At 52.8% G+C, this 18,581-nt stretch overlaps 2 protein-coding genes and 1 non-coding gene across 10 annotated transcripts in view; 1 reads left to right on the forward strand and 2 right to left on the reverse strand.

The window, feature by feature from the left end:
• The first annotated feature begins 1,898 nt into the window (after positions 1-1,898).
• FOSB (FosB proto-oncogene, AP-1 transcription factor subunit) lies at positions 1,899-8,870 on the forward strand. Its single transcript, XM_016155453.2, has 4 exons — positions 1,899-2,668; positions 4,589-4,909; positions 5,152-5,259; positions 6,277-8,870. The coding sequence occupies exons 1-4, from the start codon at positions 2,543-2,545 to the stop codon at positions 6,736-6,738; spliced, it is 1,017 nt and encodes a 338-aa protein (XP_016010939.1). The 5' UTR covers positions 1,899-2,542; the 3' UTR covers positions 6,739-8,870.
• A 2,406-nt stretch (positions 8,871-11,276) lies between these two features.
• Positions 11,277-11,363, reverse strand: TRNASTOP-UCA. Its single transcript has one exon. It is a non-coding gene; the product is annotated as a tRNA-Sec (tRNA).
• A 2,827-nt stretch (positions 11,364-14,190) lies between these two features.
• LOC107515986 (reticulon-2) overlaps positions 14,191-18,581 on the reverse strand; it is an 84,682-nt gene continuing 80,291 nt past the window's right edge. For all 8 annotated transcript variants that reach the window (XM_036232491.1, XM_016155310.2, XM_036232493.1 and 5 more), the window contains 6 exons: positions 17,089-17,296; positions 16,624-16,762; positions 16,425-16,494; positions 16,253-16,299; positions 14,988-15,046; positions 14,191-14,688 (listed from right to left, as the gene is read on the reverse strand). In XM_036232491.1, coding sequence (XP_036088384.1) covers positions 14,607-14,688; positions 14,988-15,046; positions 16,253-16,299; positions 16,425-16,494; positions 16,624-16,762; positions 17,089-17,296 — 605 coding nt within the window. In that variant the 3' untranslated portion in view covers positions 14,191-14,606. The remainder of the gene's footprint in view (positions 14,689-14,987; positions 15,047-16,252; positions 16,300-16,424; positions 16,495-16,623; positions 16,763-17,088; positions 17,297-18,581) is intronic.

Here is an 18,581-nt window from a genome sequence, read left to right on the forward strand (position 1 = left end):
CAGTGGCTGTGCTTGGGCCGCCTGTGCTGGGTTATGACGCTCTGTGGGCAGCCAGGCTCGGTGTTTGTGCCTCCTTCTTTTTGTGGGAGAGGAGATGAGGGGCTCAGACAGGGCAAGGGACGAGAGCTCACTCCCCGTCTGATGCTGGGGCCGAGTCACTGCCTGCTGATGGTTGCTGTGTCATCTCCTAGTCTTTGTCCCTACTTCCAGACTGATGGCAGACAGAGGGGGCGTAGAGCAACGAAGCAGAGGGCAGGCAGGCTTGAGGCTGGGCTTTTGTCCGGAAACTTCCACATCCCCATTTTGCCCCCCAAGTCCCTCCAGTGTTCCACATATCCCTATCCCTTCCCCACTATCCAGACAGAGAATCAAGACTTTCCTGCAAATCAGGAACGATCCCCTCCTGCTCTGCCTCAGACCTGCTGTGTGACCCTGAGCCAGATTCTCCCCTTCTCTGGGCCTGTGGGAGTCAGTAGCTTTAAAGTGCTGCTCCCTCTGTGCCCAGGGCTGAGTCAGGCTCTTCACTCGGAGGGGAGTGCCAGGATCTCTGAGATTTGTAAAGCAGCTGGTGGGACCCTTTCCACTGGGTGCTTTAGAGTTGGGCCTGTGGCTTCCAAAATACCCACATTAGCCTCTTGAACCCCAGTTCCTAACTGGGAGGCCTCAGGTAAGCAGCTTTACCCCTCTGAGCCTGGATTACCACAGTGTAACTGAGCAGACAGTGTTGGGTTTGCAAGGCTTATAGCTCTGGAGGACTGGAAGCTGCTATTATTGTTAATTTCATTTAAACAGGGTTTTCAGGGAATTTCACTGAATCAGGAAACTCTCAGAAATCGAGAGAGCTGGAGCTCTGGAGTTTGAGAATTCTGGGTTTGATTGTCTTGCAATGGGATCTTGGACATGTCACTTAACCCCACCAGGGACCATTTTCCTCTTTTATAAAATGAAGATTTCCCTCCCTTAACCCTTGTAAATTGTTTTAAGGATTACAAATCTTGTATTGAGAGGCCTAGCGCAGGATCTGGCACTTGGTAATTGTTGAATACATGGTATCAATAAAAATAATTAATAATAATTATTATTACTATTACTAGTTATACACATCCTAAGTTTGCATCCTAAGTTTCATTCTCCATTTCCTCCAAACCCACTTACCTTTCAGATGCTGGACCTGGGGGACCAGTAGGATCCAAGACACACATCTTTTGTTTAGCTGGAAAAACTAAAGCCGAAGCTCAGAGAGGGAAAACATTTCCCGAGCTCTCACAGCAAGGCAGGGCAGAAGCTGCGCTGAGCCTCGGGACTCCACTCGCGCCTCCACTTTCACCTGGAGCATCCCAGCCCCTCCCACCCACCTCGGGACTCAGTTTCCCCACCTACGTGACTACAGCACACTAGCCGGGGTCTCTTTTTGGAGATGTAACCTTCCTCTCGAGTGGCGGGCGCTGCACCACTGCACCAGGAGAATTGGGAGGGGCTGCCAGAGGGTAGGTGTACCCACTAGCTGGGGTCTCCCCGACCCCTGCCTTTGCTCGGCCAGTCTAACAACCTATTAATACCAGCCCCCGGGGCGGCGCGGCACTGCGCAAGCGCGGGCGGGTTCTGCCAGCGCGCGGAGTGAGCGCGCGAGCGAGAGGGATTCCCTCTGACGTAATTGCTAGGTTACCAAACAAACACTCTGCCTCGCCGGCCGAGCTCCTTATATGGCTAATTGCGTCACAGGAACTTCAAGGAGGCGGGGCCGGGATCCCCTCCCGCCGAGAGCTCTGGAACGCAGCCCCCGAGACCCCCAGGGCGGCAAAGGTGATGCAGGTGACCATATCGAAGCTAAGGCAGACCTCTTGCCGTGCGGCACGGGGCTCGGCCCAACAGGGCCGGAGATCTGAGGAAGTTTGTGGAGTGAGGGGGGTGTGACGTAAGCAGGAGGCTGGGCCCGGGCATATAAATACAGGCTGGCGGCTTTGGGTTTCATTCATAAGACTGAGAGCTACCGCCACTGCTGGGACGCGCGGAGCTGGGGCTTAGGGACTTTATTGTTGTGGTTCTTGGGGGCTGTGAAATTCGGTTTATTATTTTTTTTCCGGAGAGAAACTTTTTGGAAGGATTCTTCGAGGTAATTCTACATTTTACTTTGGAGGACCGACTTACTTTTTTTCGTCTTCTTTATCACATCCCTCCCCCCGTGGGACCCACCGGACGCGTGGAGGAGACCGCATCCGAAGCAGATTCTGTACAGTAGGACAGCGCTTTCCACCTTTAGGGGAGCGATCCCCACCACGCCCCTGGGTTCAACCGAGCGAGCCTGGACTTTCGGGAGGCACAGCGGCATCTTGTGGGGGCCTGGGCGCCGCAGAGGAATTGCACAGAAACTTTGCGACTGTTGGAACGGGACGCGGCCCCCATCCCGAGTTGCCCCGGACGGCGCACTTTGGCGACGCGCTCGACTTATCCCGGACTCGCACCTTTCTTTCCCCACCCGGCCATAGCCTTGGCTTCCCGGCGACCTCAGCGTGGTCACAGGGGCCCCCCTGTGCCCAGGGAAATGTTTCAGGCTTTTCCCGGAGACTACGATTCCGGCTCCCGGTGCAGCTCCTCGCCCTCCGCCGAGTCTCAGTATCTGTCTTCGGTGGACTCCTTTGGCAGTCCACCCACCGCCGCCGCCTCCCAGGTAAGTTCTAATGGGTTAGGGTACTGCTTTGCGGGGTTTAATTTTTTTCAAGTCAAGGGTGGAACGAGCACTCTTCCCACCCCTCATAAAGACTCATCAAACCCCAGGATCAGCGACGGTATAGGTGCGCAGGGCGCACTTTGCAAACTGCAGAGTCGGGACTTGTTTGCAATTGGTCGTGTGCGTGGAGCGCAGGGAGGGAATGCAGAGGGGTAAGCTTTGAGGGTGGCTAGAAGGCGCCGTTCAGTGCAACGTGTATGCGGTAGCAGGGCTGAGTACTTTTAGCTGGTTCAGGGACTGTCCCCGACCCAGGTCCCCACCTGAAGCTATAGAGCGGTTAGGCAGGTGGGGAGATCCCAGGGAAGCTTCCAGTAGCTTCTTCCCTTTACCTCCTCCACTGGTGCGCCCACTCTGGCGCCGGGTCGCTCTCCATCCAGCGGGAAAGCGGGCCTCGAACCCTCCACTGAGCTGCCTCCGCCTCCTGCGCGGAGACGTAACGGGGGACCCGTGCGTAACGGCTGACGCGCTGGAATCCTCCGTCTGACGCGGGGCACGCACGGCGCGCGGCGCCCCCTTCGTCCGCCCCGCCCCTGACGTCCCGGGAGCGTTCTATTTTGGAACGCCGTGGCCACGTTGCTAAGGGAGGGGGCAGTCCGGCGTTCCGATTGGCCGCCGCAGCGCGGGCTTTGGCCAATCAACTTTCTCTTCCTATTTGTGGGGTGCAGATCCCTTCCTCCGCTTTGTCCCTGGAATCCGAGGTTCCTCGGCGCTAGTGTCCCTTTTACCGGCCTTTAGAGGCAGAGCGAAGGGGAATCCTGTCGCGTCAGGAGAGACCCTCTGCGGCTCAATGGGTCCGCGAGGACCTGAAGGGGATCCCGTTTCTCTGCTCTCAGAGGCAGAGAATGTCTGATTGTGGGCTGGGGTTTCTTCAGACCTGGTGACCATCACTCTCTTCTATAGGCATATATACGCACTTCCACTCCCTCTATTACGGACACTTGGTCCCTCCCGGGTGTCTCGAAGACAGGACTAGAACCGTTAAGTCTAGGAGGAGCAGCCAGGTGGTCTCCAGGAGCCCCGCCTCCTCTGGGTTTCCAGGACGCTGATTGGCCGGCGGGCCAGCCCATCCCTCACCACGCCCCCTAGGAGAGTAGTTTAGCGTTCCGAGCAGTTCCAGGATTCCATTTGGGGGTGGGGGGAGATGAGCGCCGCTTGGGCTTGGGGGCTCGGGACCTACACCATTCCCCTTCCGCGACAGTCTGAAGGAACCCGGGTCGTCACTCTTTACCTGTCTGTCCACAGTAACCTGTCACTGTCAGCCTCATTCTGGGGAGAGGCAATTACTTGAAACGCTGTTCTAAACTCCAAGGCCCGTCGCCCAACACCTGGTTAATGAGGATCCCCGCCCCTGCAGGGGGGTCTCATGCACCCTCTAATCGCTCATCCCCTCGCTCAGAGGGGTGTGTGTATGTGTGTGAGAGTAGAGGAAGGCTTGGCCTAAGGCCTCTCCCTCTCCCTCCCCTTGCCTCTGGGGTGGGGGTGGGGTGTTGTGGCTGTGTGTGTGGCTGTGACTCCGTCCCGGGAGTTCTGTCACCCGGCTGTGTCCAGCCTCCTCCCCACCCCCCACACCTAAGAGTCACCAACCCGGGGTGTGATTCACCACCCGCTGGAACCGTGCAACCTTTCCCCGAGGAAGAAGGAGGAGGTAGAAGCCAGTTGAGCAGAGATCCTCTCATTAACCACTGCGTCACGGTGTAGTGGAAGGGTGGGTGTTGTGGCTTTTTGCCTGTGACACACACATCCACACCCGCTCACCCTGTGCTCACTCACGGGGTCGGTGTGTGTATGTGTGCTGGGTGTGTGTGTGTCGGTGTCTCTGTTTGTGTGTCTACGCCTGTGTGTGTATGTGTCACCCCGTAGGAGTGCGCCGGTCTTGGGGAAATGCCCGGTTCCTTCGTGCCCACGGTCACCGCGATCACAACCAGCCAGGACCTCCAGTGGCTCGTGCAACCCACCCTCATCTCTTCCATGGCCCAGTCCCAGGGACAGCCACTGGCCTCCCAGCCCCCGGCCGTCGACCCCTATGACATGCCTGGAACCAGTTACTCAACACCGGGCATAAGTGGCTACAGCAGTGGCGGAGCTAGTGGCAGTGGTGGGCCTTCCACCAGCGGAGCCACCAGCGGACCTGGGCCTGCCCGCCCAGCCCGAGCCCGGCCTAGGAGACCCCGAGAGGAGACGGTGAGTAAGGGGCATCAGAACTTGGTCTGGGAGGAGGAAGCTGGAGAGGCAGGAACTTTCTCATTGTTGGGATGAGGGACCACCAAGGCCTCAGTGCTGCAGAAACCCTATCATCCTTAGTCAGTGAGGATGAGAGGGTCCTTTTCTGGATCCTGGGGGTTCTGGAAGGAGAGAAGGTTCAGGATGGATGGAGGAGGTGCACTGTGTTCCCAAACCTCATGGCCTCTGTCTTCCCTACTCAGCTTACCCCGGAGGAGGAGGAGAAGCGAAGGGTTCGTCGGGAACGAAACAAACTGGCAGCAGCTAAGTGTAGGAACCGTCGGAGGGAGCTGACTGACCGACTCCAGGCGGTGAGGATGGCCCCTGGGGTGGGGTGAGGGTTTGCCAAAGGGGGGCTCTCTCCTCATCCTCTATCACCCCCCAAACCTGCACTCTTATCCTGGGCTGAGAACCAGCAGTTCCACGTCTGGAACTAGGTACAGGCATGGCCAGATAGGGTGACCCCGTGCACACACAGAGACCTTCTCAGATTTATGTGGACTGTGGACTCCTGGCCACTCCCTGCCCCGATTAATGACCCTTTCCCCACCCACGCACGCTGTTCTCCTGGTCCTCAGTCCTTCCTGAAGGGACATATGAGGGACCTTTAATAGAGGGGGCGTTTGGGCATTTCTCCCTTTTGGTCTTGGGCAAGCGATAGCCCATTTTGCCTGTTTCTGCATCTCTTCCCCCCTCACGGAACCTCCCAGGTTTCCTCTACTTTAACATTCTGGAGAGTTCATGAAACGAAATCCTCTTATCCTGTGTCAATTCCCCACCGCCTTCCTCAGCTGCTCATAGTTGTCACACCGTGGGCTGATGGCGTCCGCCAAGGCCTCCTCCCCTTTTATGTCCTCCCTCAGTCTGAGACTTTCCTACTTTAGACTCACAGTGGGTGGGGGGGACCGGCAGCCCCTAGAGGAACTCAGGGAAATTCTGCACTTTCCTGGGCTACCTAGTCTCTTCCTTGGGAGGCAGAGGAGGTCAGGTAACAGGTGGCATTAAACACATATAACAATCATGCATTCATTCAACAAACCTCTGAGTGCTTCCTGCAACCAGAGGCTCGCCTGTGCACCTGGCTATCTTCCAGCCATCCACTCTGCAGATGGAGAGGCTCCTAGAAGGCCAGACCCTTGCCCCAAGTTCAATAGCACACCAAGACTCCATCTCAGGTGGTCTTTCCTCTCAGTCCGGGCTGCCTTCCAGCCCTGGGCCTTGCCAGCAAGCATGGGGAAGATGGCTTCAGCCACGACCCATCTTCTCTAGTGGCTTACATTGTCTTCTTCTTCCTCCCTCTTCTCCATGACCTGGCTACTGGGCCTCAGGAGACAGATCAGCTGGAAGAAGAAAAGGCGGAGCTGGAGTCAGAGATTGCAGAGCTCCAAAAGGAGAAGGAGCGTCTGGAGTTTGTGCTGGTGGCCCACAAACCGGGCTGCAAGATCCCCTACGAAGAGGGGCCGGGGCCCGGCCCGCTGGCGGAGGTGAGAGATTTGCCGGGGTCAGCATCCACTAAGGAAGATGGTTTCAGCTGGCTGCTGCCGCCCCCGCCACCACCGCCCCTGCCCTTCCAGACCAGCCAAGACGCACCCCCCAACCTGACAGCTTCTCTCTTTACACACAGTGAAGTTCAAGTCCTCGGCGACCCCTTCCCCGTTGTTAACCCTTCGTACACTTCTTCGTTTGTCCTCACCTGCCCGGAGGTCTCCGCGTTCGCCGGCGCGCATCGCACCAGCGGCAGCGACCAGCCTTCCGACCCCCTGAACTCGCCCTCCCTTCTTGCTCTGTGAACCTTTTAGACACAAAACAAACAAATACACAAGGGAGAGAGATTTGGAAGAGGAGGAGGAGAGAGAGGGGATGAGACTAAGCGGGTGTGTGGCCTCCCTGCCTCTCCCGTCTGACTGACTCTCTGCCGCCACTGCCATCGGACAGGAGGACCTCCTTGTGTTTTGTGCCGCCTCTTGTTTGTGTGGCGCGGCGAGGCCAGAAAGCTGGTGACTTTGGGGGCATGGGGTGGGGAGGGGATGGACGCCCCGGGCTGCCTATTGGTCCTCTCACTTCAACCCAATTGCTGGGGATTGGAGGTTTGGGGGTTGGGGGGTGATGCCCATCTGCGGGCTGGAGGGAAGGGGGGTGCTGGCGGTGGGCTGTGGGGTGGGCTGGAGTCCTCTCTAGAGAGGCCCAACAAGGAAGTGCCACAGATCCGCCCACAATGTCCCCCACAGCACTCTTTAGGGAGTTGACTAGGCTGGTTCTCCCTGCTCCCCCGACCTGAGCTTATTTATCCAACGTTTCCATGTGGCCAGAGCCTCCTCTGAATTGAGCCCCCCTTTTAGAGGGAAGTCGATGGCCCCCTATGATAATCTCCTCCCCCCCCCCCCCCCGCCCAGATTTAGTCTGAAATGTGAACCGCCCTCCCTGACTGTCCAGCCACTCCCTCCCAGCAAAACCGGCTCTGATTGAATTTCTCACTTCCTAAGGATCCCCCCACATCAACCCCAGCCCTCCTGTCTGATTACAGTGTTATTCCAAGCCGCCCCCCGAGACACACTTCAGCCTCCCCTCCTGGCCTTCCTCATTGGGCCTCTCTGATTCGGGCGGCAGGGGGCGCTGTGATGCCTGTTCTGCTGGAGTGTTTATACTGTGAAATGAGTTGGTCTATGGGGGCGGGGTGGAGTCCCGTGGGACAGAAACCTTCCGGAGGCATTGTGCCCCCTGCCCCGCTCCCCAAAGCCTTTCCTTGGTCTCCCCTTCTCATATCTTCCTCTCCTCAACAGCGAGTTAGACTTAAGGGGGTGACAGTCGAGAGGGGGTGACAGATATCCATTCGCGTGGCCTCTCTCTTCAGGACCGCCAGCCTCCAGCCCTAGCCGTTTTCTTTAAGGCCTGTCACCCAACCCTGGCCTAGGACGCCAACTTCTCCCTCCTCTCGGCACTCCCACATCCTTTCTAGAAAGAGAGCAAGGGGAGATTGCCAGGAGGCCCGATATTTCTCGGGAGAAGACTTAAAGGCTGAGGCTTTGGCGCCCGACCCCCAATATTTTTGGACTGGCAAACTCGACGGGGCTGGGCTCCCGCCGTCCCAGGTTCTCCTCCCCAAACCCCCGGCCCCAATCTTGGTTTTAGTTCCCCCACCCCACCTTTCCTGTGCTTCACCTCATGAGAATAATACCGTGAGGCAAATGGATATTTTTTAATGTCGGGTGGGCCAGGCCGCCCTCCTGCTGCATGGAGAACATTCCACGTGCCCCGTGCCCCGTCCTGCGCCTCCTGCCCTGACCAGACCCCTCCCAGTAGCTATTTATCCCTTTCCTGGTCTCCGAAAGGCACTTATATCTATTATGTATAAATAAATATATTATATATGGGTGTGTGTGTGCGCGCGCGCGCGAGAGTGTGAGCGCTTCTGCAGCCTTGGCCCAGGTCACATTGGCCCCCAAAGCCATGCCATTGAATTGGAAACACTGCTTCTGGAAACTTCGAGGCAGCCTGTCTCTTCGGCCTGTCTCTTGCTGTCTCTTTCTGGACCGTCTCTTCCCTTCTGTCTTTTCTCTGCCTGTTTTTTCTCTGACCATTTCCACCTGTCTCTTTTCTGACTGTTGTTGACCCTCCAGCTGCCTTTTGACTCTGGGTTCGTTGGGGATGTGAGATTTTATTTTTGTGAGTAAGCCTGAGGGATTACAGATTTTTACAATCTGTACCTTTGAAAATTATGGGTGTGAGTGTGAGCCTATGAGCGGGGCCTGCCCCTGCCCAAAACAGTTTATTGACTTCCCTGAGCCCCCACCCCATTCTGTATTTGTGATTCTCTTTTTGTATTTTGCACCTGACCCCAGGGGTCTGGGGTTGGCGGCATTGGGCCGCTCCCCTCCCCCCCATGGTTCTGCACTGTCGCCAATAAAAATCTCTTAAAAATACATCCACCATGCCTCAGGGTCTATTTTCTCCTGATGCTCATCACCTGCCTTCCTTTCTGCAGGAGGGACTAAAGTCAACTTGCTGGAGTGGGGGGGGGGAGCTACACACACACACACACACACACACACACACGCGCGCGCACGCCCCCGCACTGGAACTCCCCACTACAGCAGGATAGAGGGAGGCTAAATGGTCAGGAGGACTTCCCATGGGCACAGGTTGTGCCTCCCTCTAGAAAGCTGTGAAGTGCGTGGTCATGGAAGCTTCCTGGGGAGGGAGGAACTGCACACTCTGGAGAATGGCTGGAGCAAAAGGCGTGAAGGTAGAGAACTTAGAAGAATAAATCCCGATTTATTGGAGATCACTTAAATCCATGGTTGGCAGTCCTCAGGCTTATATGAATCACAAAAACTTGGGTCCCTTAACACTAAAGATTTGTTTCCTTTTGCTTTTCACGTGAGCACTTCCGGGTTATGAACATATCGAGGATGACCCTATATCGACTAAATCAAAAATATGGTCACTTTGTCAGTGGAAAGATACAGCTGAGCCATCCACATTGCAAAATCCACGCCCTTTCGTATTTGCATTGCAGCAAGCACTCTGGGAATTGAAATACTAGTCCAGAGGTTATTCAGATGTCTTAGGACCATAAATGAATAAGCAGGGGGAAATTGTCACGATGGAATCACTTAATTTATTCATTAATTTTATATATTTGCTAAGTACCTATTGTGTGCCCAGCCCCGTACTCGTGAGTGCTGGGGACACTGCAGGGACCGAGACAGTCCCAGGCCAATCCCTCCTAGGGTTCACAGTCCAGTGGGGGACACAGACTTGTCCACAGTCAGGGGCGATTCAAATTAGACAGAATTAAGGGAGTCTATGGGACTCCAAGTGAGGGCATCTAACCTGGTCTGGGAGTCAGGAAAGACTTCCTGGAGGAGGAGACAGTTAAACTGAGTCCCAGAGTGTAAATAGGAGATATAGAAGGGAATAGAAAAAGACTAAGGTCAATCAAACAGTGAGTTCAAAGAACTGCTGGTGGAGAGAGGGCTTGAAACATGGAGGAAGCTAGAGGTTCACGGTGGCTGGGATGAAAGGTAGAAAGAGGTTAGCAGGGACCACGTTTGGAAAGCTTCAATTCCAGGAAGAGTTTAGATCTCTTGAGGGCAGTGGGGAGCCATGGCAGGCTTGGGGCACACGAAGGGTGGGGACATGGGAGCATTTGACATCTTCCTTCTTGGCAATGTCATCAGTGTGACTTAAAATCTTATAAAAATTAAAAAATAAAAAAAAGAAGGGCAGGGACAGGTTAGTGCTTTAGGTAGATGCTTCTGACCTTCAGGCTAATGGTAGCTGAGAGAGAAAGGGGAGAGAGATGGTAGAGGAGGCTAGGGTGGGGACACCCTAATGTGAGAGGGCCTAAAACAGTGAGTGCCTGGGCTGTGAGAGAGAAGGGCAAGGATTCAAAAGTCACTCAGGAGGAGAACAGACAGGACTTGGTGAGACGCTATCTTGGTAAAGACAGCACAAGGCAATGGTAGATAGCATGGACCAGGGGTCTGAGCGTCTGGGGCTGGGGGCCTACCAAAGCTGCGGGACCTTGGGCAAGAGACTTCATTTCTCTCAACCTGTTTCCTCGGGTCCGGAATGGCTGCTGCGGGGAGTCAGTGAGCTCATTAACACCAGCGCTGAGTGCCGAGTGAAAGTACGATTATCACCATCCCCACCGCCATTATTGGTGTCACCCTGATCCCGGGGGGTAGTCCCCACCCCTCACCCGCCGTTGGCTAATCTCCTCTCATCCTTCAGGTCTGCTCAAATATTGCCCTGACACCCCAGCTGAACTCAGGTGTCTTTATTAGACGCCCTCGCGTGATCTGTACTTTCCTTCCCGGTTGTCACCACCTTCCTCGTTGTTAATTAAATGTGTGATGAATGATTGTCTTCTCTGGATTGAGAGTACCATGGGGCCAGGGCCAGGGTCGCCATCACCATTGTGTCCCCAGCATGGCTCAGTGCAGGACCGGACACGGAGCACCACTTGTTGAATGAGTGAATGAATTAATGAACAAATGAATACATGTTTGCCTGGTTAATAAAGTGCACGCGTGATTAAATACATGAGCGAGCAAATGACTGAGTTTAAGGGAAGGGGAGAGATCCAGTATAATTCTCAAACTATATATCCTAGAACTGGGTTTGTAGACGAGTTTTTCTTCATCGTTTGGAGTTGTTTTTGGTATATCCGCGGAAAAGATGTAACCACAGGAAGAAATCCGCAAGGAGAAAGGTAAATTGAGACACTGAGGACCGCAGCGACCTCTCGAGGTGCGAGCGTCAAAGCGCTCTCTAAGGTCATCCATTTTGCGGGGGGAAGAAAAGGTGTCACGGAGTGGCCTCCCGCCCGAAAGGTGGAATTGAACCACTCTGTCGCTAGACAGCTACAGGTTTGAAGCCTGCACCCCAGACCACTGAGGATCATCCGGGCGAATCACCCCAATAGCCACGCAGCTATATAAAAACCAGAAATTTATACCATTTTTCAGTTATGGTTGTATAATTTTGACGGGTGTGAAATTCTTCGCTTTGACATCTAAAAATTCTTCCCAGTCACTTATTATGATATAAAGCCTTTCAAGATGTTATCTTTGCCTTGCTTGTCGAGAATCATCTTTGCGTTAGAAATGGTTAATTTGCATAATGCCGCGCATTCTGGGAAATGGCTCCTGAGGCTCTGGCCCACGCACCTCTAGCTGTTAAAGAGCCAGAAGCCCCTTTTTCTAAGTGAGAAAGTTTTTCTTTTTCTTTTTCCTCTCTCTCTCTCTTTTTTTAAGAGCTTCAATATTCGGCCTTTGGAAGCCTGTTCTCTGAAAAATCCGAGTTGAAGTGAGTCGGTTCCTGCTAAAATCTGATTTAACCGAGACCGGAGGGTCTGGCAGACAGCTACGGGGCTGGTGCGACACCTGCTGTTCTACTGTGGAACTTCAGCGGCCTACCGATTTCTACTTTCAAATATTTATTGAGCGCCTACTGAGTCCCAGTCACTGTCCTAGGTGCTGGTGATGACAGATATTCTGCCCCTATTCAATTTAGACACTAAAGCTCATCCATTTTGCACCTGCTTTTTATGGCCTAGGAAACTGAGGCTTAGAAAACCGTAGTACTGTACTCCATTTTCCACAGCCCACCCCCGTGGGGAAATTGAACCTGTGCCATCATAATTATTACCAAAAAGATGATCCTTTTATAACCTAAGTCAGTGATCCTTGGACAACAATATCATTCCCCGACATGAAACCTTCCCATGGCTCCCATCCCAGAGTAAAAGTTAAAATTCTCACCATGGCTTTACAAATCCCAATAATCCAGCCTCTTTCATTCCTCTGATTTCATCTCCTACTCTTCTCTCCTTATATACTTACTTGACTTCCTACATAAAGGTCTGCTACACACACCAGGCATGCTCCCCTCTCAGGGCCATTGCGTTTGCTGGTGCCCCTTGCCTTAATCTCCTTTTCTCCACATGTTCACATGACTCACTGCCTTCCTTCACTCTGACGTCTGCTCAAATATCATCACTTAGAGAGGCCTTCCCTGACCACTCAGTTTAAAATAGCAAGCCCTGTCACTCTATCCCCTTACCCTGCTGGCCTTTTCTCCATCGCCCTGATCACCACCTGCCATATTCTAGGTCTCTTTTCTCACCATCTGTCTGGTCCTGTTAGAATAAAAAGTGCTTAAGCACGTTAGCAGATGCTCAGTAAATGTGTGTAGAATAAATGGAAGAATATTATTACCAGCCTCTGAGGCTCAGTTTCCCCATCTGGAAAGCAAGACTGCTACAACTGAATTCGCTGGAAGAATGGTGATGAGCAGAAAGGTATAAAAATCTAGCATGGGGCCAGGCAACTGGCGGGGGTGGGGTGGGGTAGGGTGGGGTACTCAGTAAAGGCTGTTTCAATCTCCAGTTTCCTGCCTGAGTTTGGGGGCTTTAGCTATTCCTGGACCTGTATTTTCAACTAGTCCCTCTTCCTCCATTCTCGATTATGGACAGATGGACACTTTGTCTTATGGAAAGTGTGAATAAAATCATCTTTAGGAAATTTTTGCTTTTTTCATTTAGAAATTTAAAATATTGTCTCTGCTTGGCAAATCCAGATTCGAGAGAAGCCCCCTCATCCCTCAAAGCCCTGTTTCTTTTAGTTAGATAGCTACTGCTAGGCAACCCCTGTATACAAATTCTGGGGCTGTAACTACTACCCCTGTAACCTCATTATGTATCTCATAAAATGATGTGCGACGCTAGAGGCAAGTGAGATGATTTTAGGTGATACACAAACAAACATTTTAAATTAATAGTTTTGTGTTTATTTTTAATGTCATCTTCTATTTCTGGCAAGCGATAGTGACTTCCTTGGTGGTGAAGTAAAATTTCCTTTAAAAAGACATTTGTTTTCTTTTTTTCATAAACCAATTAAAAAAAATATTAGCTAAACAGCAGAACAGATGATATAATGATCACGAAGGTCACAAGGGAAAGATTGAAGTTTGGGAAGGCATGTCATAGGCAACAACAGTAGCTTCTGTTTACTAACACTATATGCCAGGCCCTGTGACTTGACATGTAGGTATGGTTATGGTGACACTTTTCCATTTGAGGAAACTGGGGCTTCAAGAGGTGAAGTCACTTGCTCCAAGTCATATGGCCAAGAGGTAGTGAAGCTGAGATTCAAATCCAGGTCTGTAGGTCTGTAGGCCTCAGTCACCTGCCTCTTTGTCCCTCAGTTTTGGAACCTGAGGCCCTGGTACTTCGTCTCAAGGCAATTGGAATGGAGAGAAGTGGGCAGATGAGAGATATTTGGGAGCTAGAATAGACATGGCTTCCTAACCGATTAGATGTGAGGAGCGAGGGAATAGAAGTCCAGGGCCAAACCTGAGTCTCAGGCCTGGTGACAGTAGGGACAGAGAGGATGGAAATAAGGCGTGGATATGTTTGCAGGAGCAGTCATTCAGAAGGCAGTTGGATACAAGAGTATGGGACTCAGGTGTGATGACTGCGTAGCAGACAGAGTGTGGGGATCAACTGGTGATGTCTTCCTAGAGCACAGTGTGGAAAGTGGCTGCCAAACCTTGGTGAGCCTGGGGATGGGCAATCTCAGCGTCCTCCCCTCAATTACTTCATAATCTAAACAGATGATAGATGGGGCTTCTTCAGAGACAAGAAAGGTTCCTCTTTGAGTGTCACTTAAGTGCTTTTCGGTGAAAGAAGGTGAAAGCTGGAAGGGGCTGGAAGGGGCTGGAAGCACAGGAAGCTATGGGTTTTCCACATAAGTCTTTATTATAATGTAAATCCAAGCTCAGGCCTCCCCTGGGCCCCATGCAAAACCCCTGTGCTGGGGCTAGTGGTGTCCAGGAGACACCAACCTCACAGCGCCTCCAGCGGCGGGGTCACGTAAGTGCAAGATGAGTGCCTTAGCTAGGCAACTACAAGTCCCAGCAGGCCCCACGCCAAGGTGCCTCGTCTTGCCTAGACTCCCAGAGCAGAGCCTCATGGGAAATGTAGTCCTGGCCGATCAGGTAATTTGCGCAAACTCTGGTGTGAGTGATCCTGACACCCACCGGGACATGGCTTGGGCCGAGGTGGGAAGAGGGTGAGGACCGAAGGGAGATAGAGGTGGGCAGAGGGCTGCAGGGGGTGGGGGCAGGCGTCCCGCAGGCAGAGACACCCCTTTCATTCGGCTTTGGCTTTGGATCCGGAGACTGCGGCTGCTGCTGAGGCAAAGGCTCCGGTCCCTGGGATCTTAGCTCGGATCCTGTGGGAGAAATAGGTGGAGTCAGGAGGTGGGGCAAGAGTCGGGGTAGGTGTCTAAGAAGTAAGGGGGAAGCTGGATGGGGAACAAGTGGAATACCAAAGTCAGCCTCTGCCCTCACTTGATGGCCTGCATTGGAATTGTCTGGCACTTTTCTTTGAGAAGAGGACATTTAACCCCAGGAGATTTAGGGACAGGGAATGGTGGTGTGGGGCGGAAGTATTGGGGGATGAGGGGGTTAGGGGGCTAGTTCCCCAGTTCCTCCCTTTCTCATCCCATCCACAGACACCCCATGGCCTTACTTAGCTTTGATGTGGCTCAACTGATTGTTCACCAGTCCCACATACTGGTCGATCTGGGCCTGGGGAGACCAAGAAGGGGTGAGAGGTTAGAAGGGGGTCCTCTCCCTAATTCATTCAGGAGGCTGTTTCCGACCCCACCTTCAAACCAGGAGTTGTAGGGAGTGGCCCACCACTCCACTTTGAACTTTAAACTTAATAAAATCCCTTGGAAGTCAGAAGTTCAAGTTGAAACGTCAGTTGGTTGGGCCATGCTCTGTGTGGGGAGCAATGTCAGGTAGACACACGAGAATTTGCCAGCGAGTCTACATCCTGGGCATGACTGTTAATCTTTGAATGAAGTGACTGTGTGTGCGCACATGCATGTTTAGGGGTAGGGTGATGGTGGAGGGCATTGTTGTTGGCCGTCATTGATTTAAATACTCATTTAACTCAGTGTTACTTGATGTTGAGGTCTCAGTGATTCCAGCATGTGAGGGAGTTAGGACTCTCTCCCTGGGGGGAACATGTATCATTTGGCTCTCAGCTGTGCTGCAGAAGGGAATGTCGACACATCTGCTTGTCTCTGGAGAGGATATATATCAGTTGGCCTTGGTTCTGTCAGTGTTCTAGGCAACAGTCATCCACCTGATTTTGACTGAGATGTCAGTCTCTGGCTGTTTCAGAGAGTGAGAGCATCCGTCAGCCTGCCTGTTTGGCTGGGATGGTGTCCATCAGACCTAGACTGCATGTAAGGATAGACAGCATCGATCTGTCTGTCTGTAACCAAAATACGTGTTTGTCAGTCTCTTGAGGTATCAGGGGGAGAAGACATTCATCTGTCTGCCTGTCTGGCTAGGATGAGTGTTGTTCCGTTCCAGGCAATGTCAGGGCAAGACAACATCAGTTAGACTGACTCTCTGTAGCTCAGACATATCCATTGGACCTTGGGTCCATTGTCAGGGAGGTGCATCGGTTAGCCCCCCTGTCTTGGGTTGGGTCATGTCAATCACATCCAGGCTCTGTCAGGGGACATCAGTTAAAATGCCTGTTTCTGGCCGTTGAAACATATTAGACTCAAGCTGCACTGAGTTAGGGCGGCAGCCAGAACAGCTGTGCCTGGCTGGGACATATGTCAGTCAGACCCTGACTCTTTCGGGGGCAGAAATACCAGTTGGCCCTGTCTCTACCTGAGACATCGGTCAGTGGGACTCTTGCCGTAGAGAGGAGGCATTCAGACCACCCATGTCTGGCTGGGATACTGCCAGCCGAAGGCCTGTCACACTCACCTGGTGCTGCCGGTACAGCAGGGGGACAGTGAATAAACCAATCACTCCTGTGGGCACAGAGATAGGGGTCAGGGATCTCCCAAGAGATTAACAGTTCTATCTAAAGCCCTGTCCCCTACCAATCTCAATGACCCACCTCCTCACCCAGCCCCCCACAGCCTTCCCAGCTCACCCAGAATGAGAAGAGTCAAACCATTGAAGACGGCACCCACGAAGGTCAAGATGTAGAAGAGAAGGGCCAGCTAGGGGTGAGGGTCAGGGTCAGCAGAGCCTACAGGGCGCTCTCCACACTGTGAACTTATCCAAAAATGGCCCTCCTACCCCCCAGGGCAGAAAGGTGGATGTCGGGAACCCAGGAGGGAGTGGAGCACCTTAAGGGAGTCCACAAGATCTTCTACCAGGAAGAAATGCCGCAGCTGGGTGGCTGCAGATACCACTTGGGAGGCTATCTTCTGGGATAAACGTTCTGTCTGCTCCCGAGTCAGGGTCAGGTCCACGTCCAGGTAAACCCTGAGAGGACAAAAGCGTGTATGGCGACTCAGTGGGTGGATGGGGACCAGGCTGAGGGGTATGGCTGGGATGAGGGTTAAGAAATGGGGCTTGGGGAGAAGGCCACTTGTAGAGGGCTAAGGTCAAGGTCAGGATCAGGAGATGGGATCAAGGATTAAGGGTAAGGAGTTAAGATCGAAGGTTATGGCTGGAAGTGAAGGGTCAGGGCATGGATTAAAGTCAGAGTTGGGGGGGGGTCGGGTTGGAATCAGAAAGAGTAACAGAATGGGGACTTGGGGCCAGCGCTGGGGTCTGGACAGAGTCGGGTCAGGGACCGGGATTCTCACTGAAAGGGGTTGATGCCGTCCCCCCGGTGCACCGCATGCAGCACTTTTCGGTAAACCCTGAGAGAGATGGTGCCACAGAGCAGCAACAGAGCCACGTGGGCTGCCACAGACACGATGCTAAAGTGCAGGAGGCACAGCAGAGAGACCATGAGGCCTGTGAAGACCACTCCTGATGTCCTCGTGTCCTTCCAGTACAGCAGGTCTGCCACTGTGAAGGAGGCGGGCAGTCAGGCTGGGGTTTGGACCCGGCCTGCCTGACCTCTCATCTCCCATACCCTGTCTCAGGGTTGAACCATGACTGCTTGACATGCCTGTCTCAGCCTTAACCCAATTTCTTAATTTTTAGGGTCTTCTTTTATTGCATGTCTGCTTCCCCTCTTTTCCTTCTGGAAAACCCATGTTAAGCATCTGGCAAGTTCCCTTAATCTTACTCCTACCCATAGATTCTGTGTGGTCACAATTTTTGGTCATTATTTATGGGAAATGGAATCATATATACACTTCCTTGCATTATGCATATCTCACTCTACTTTCACTCATAGAATTCCATGCTAGTCAACTAGAATAGCCCTTAATTCATTCTTTTTAAGGATGCCACAATATTCTGTAGTGTGGCTGCACTGTCATTCATTTTAGTCAACCATGTATCTATTACTGGGCCATTCACTTAGCTTCCTACTCCCCAACAGCACTGCAAGCGCCAGCCTACTACAGATATTCTTACCTCTCAGAGGTTCTATTTCTGAGATAGAATCCCAGGGGTGGGATGGATGGGTGGACTAGTTACGTATTTTTGAATGTCACAAATATTCTCAGATTGCTTACTAGCAAGACTGTAACGATTCTTATTTCCATGAGCAAAGTGCGAGTGATCTTTTCCCAACATCCTGCCCAGAGATGGGTGTTATTGTTCCTTTTATTTTTGGCTAACCTGACAGGTGTAAAGTAATATCTCCTTGATACCTCTACCAACACGTTTTTCTCAGTCCTAAATGTATTGATAACACCATCCTCCTTCCTAAGCCCTAATTCAAATTTCTGATCCCTTTCTGAGACCCTAAACTCACCTCCCAAGCCCAACCTGAGCACTGACCAGTGACCTTTCAACTCCCACGTTTCAACTCATTCACCTAAACCTTAACAGCTCTCCCAATAATCTGCTCCCATTTGAACCAGGAGCCCAGTACCCTTCCATTTCTTTCCAGACCCTCTCCATCCTCTCGCTCTCACTTCACTCAAACTCTGACCCATGCAGATCAGTCCCCCTCAGAGTCTTACTTCCCTCTTCTGTCTCCTCCCTATCCACATTCTCCCATTTACCTCTAACTAGCGCAGGCCTCCGGGTACCCCAACGCGCAGGGCCCTCCCCTGCGGGCTCCCCGAGGCCTGTGCCAGCGAGTGGAGGAGGGGCCAGGTCTCCTGAGACGGGGTCTAAGTTTAGGCACGCTGGGGGGAGGGGGCCTCGCCTGCAGCTGTGCTGGCGTGTCCAGCTC

Source organism: Rousettus aegyptiacus, unplaced genomic scaffold, assembly GCF_014176215.1.
Source record: "Rousettus aegyptiacus isolate mRouAeg1 unplaced genomic scaffold, mRouAeg1.p scaffold_m13_p_14, whole genome shotgun sequence".
Taxonomy (NCBI): Eukaryota; Metazoa; Chordata; class Mammalia; order Chiroptera; family Pteropodidae; genus Rousettus; species Rousettus aegyptiacus.

Excerpts from the sequence above, each read along its gene's own strand:
- FOSB (XM_016155453.2), top strand. The coding sequence starts at position 2,543 with ATGTTTCAGGCTTTTCCCGGAGACTACGATTCCGGCTCCCGGTGCAGC. Across the intron at positions 2,669-4,588 it reads CCACCGCCGCCGCCTCCCAG|GAGTGCGCCGGTCTTGGGGA; the intron begins GTAAGTTCTAAT and ends GTCACCCCGTAG. Across the intron at positions 4,910-5,151 it reads GGAGACCCCGAGAGGAGACG|CTTACCCCGGAGGAGGAGGA; the intron begins GTGAGTAAGGGG and ends TTCCCTACTCAG.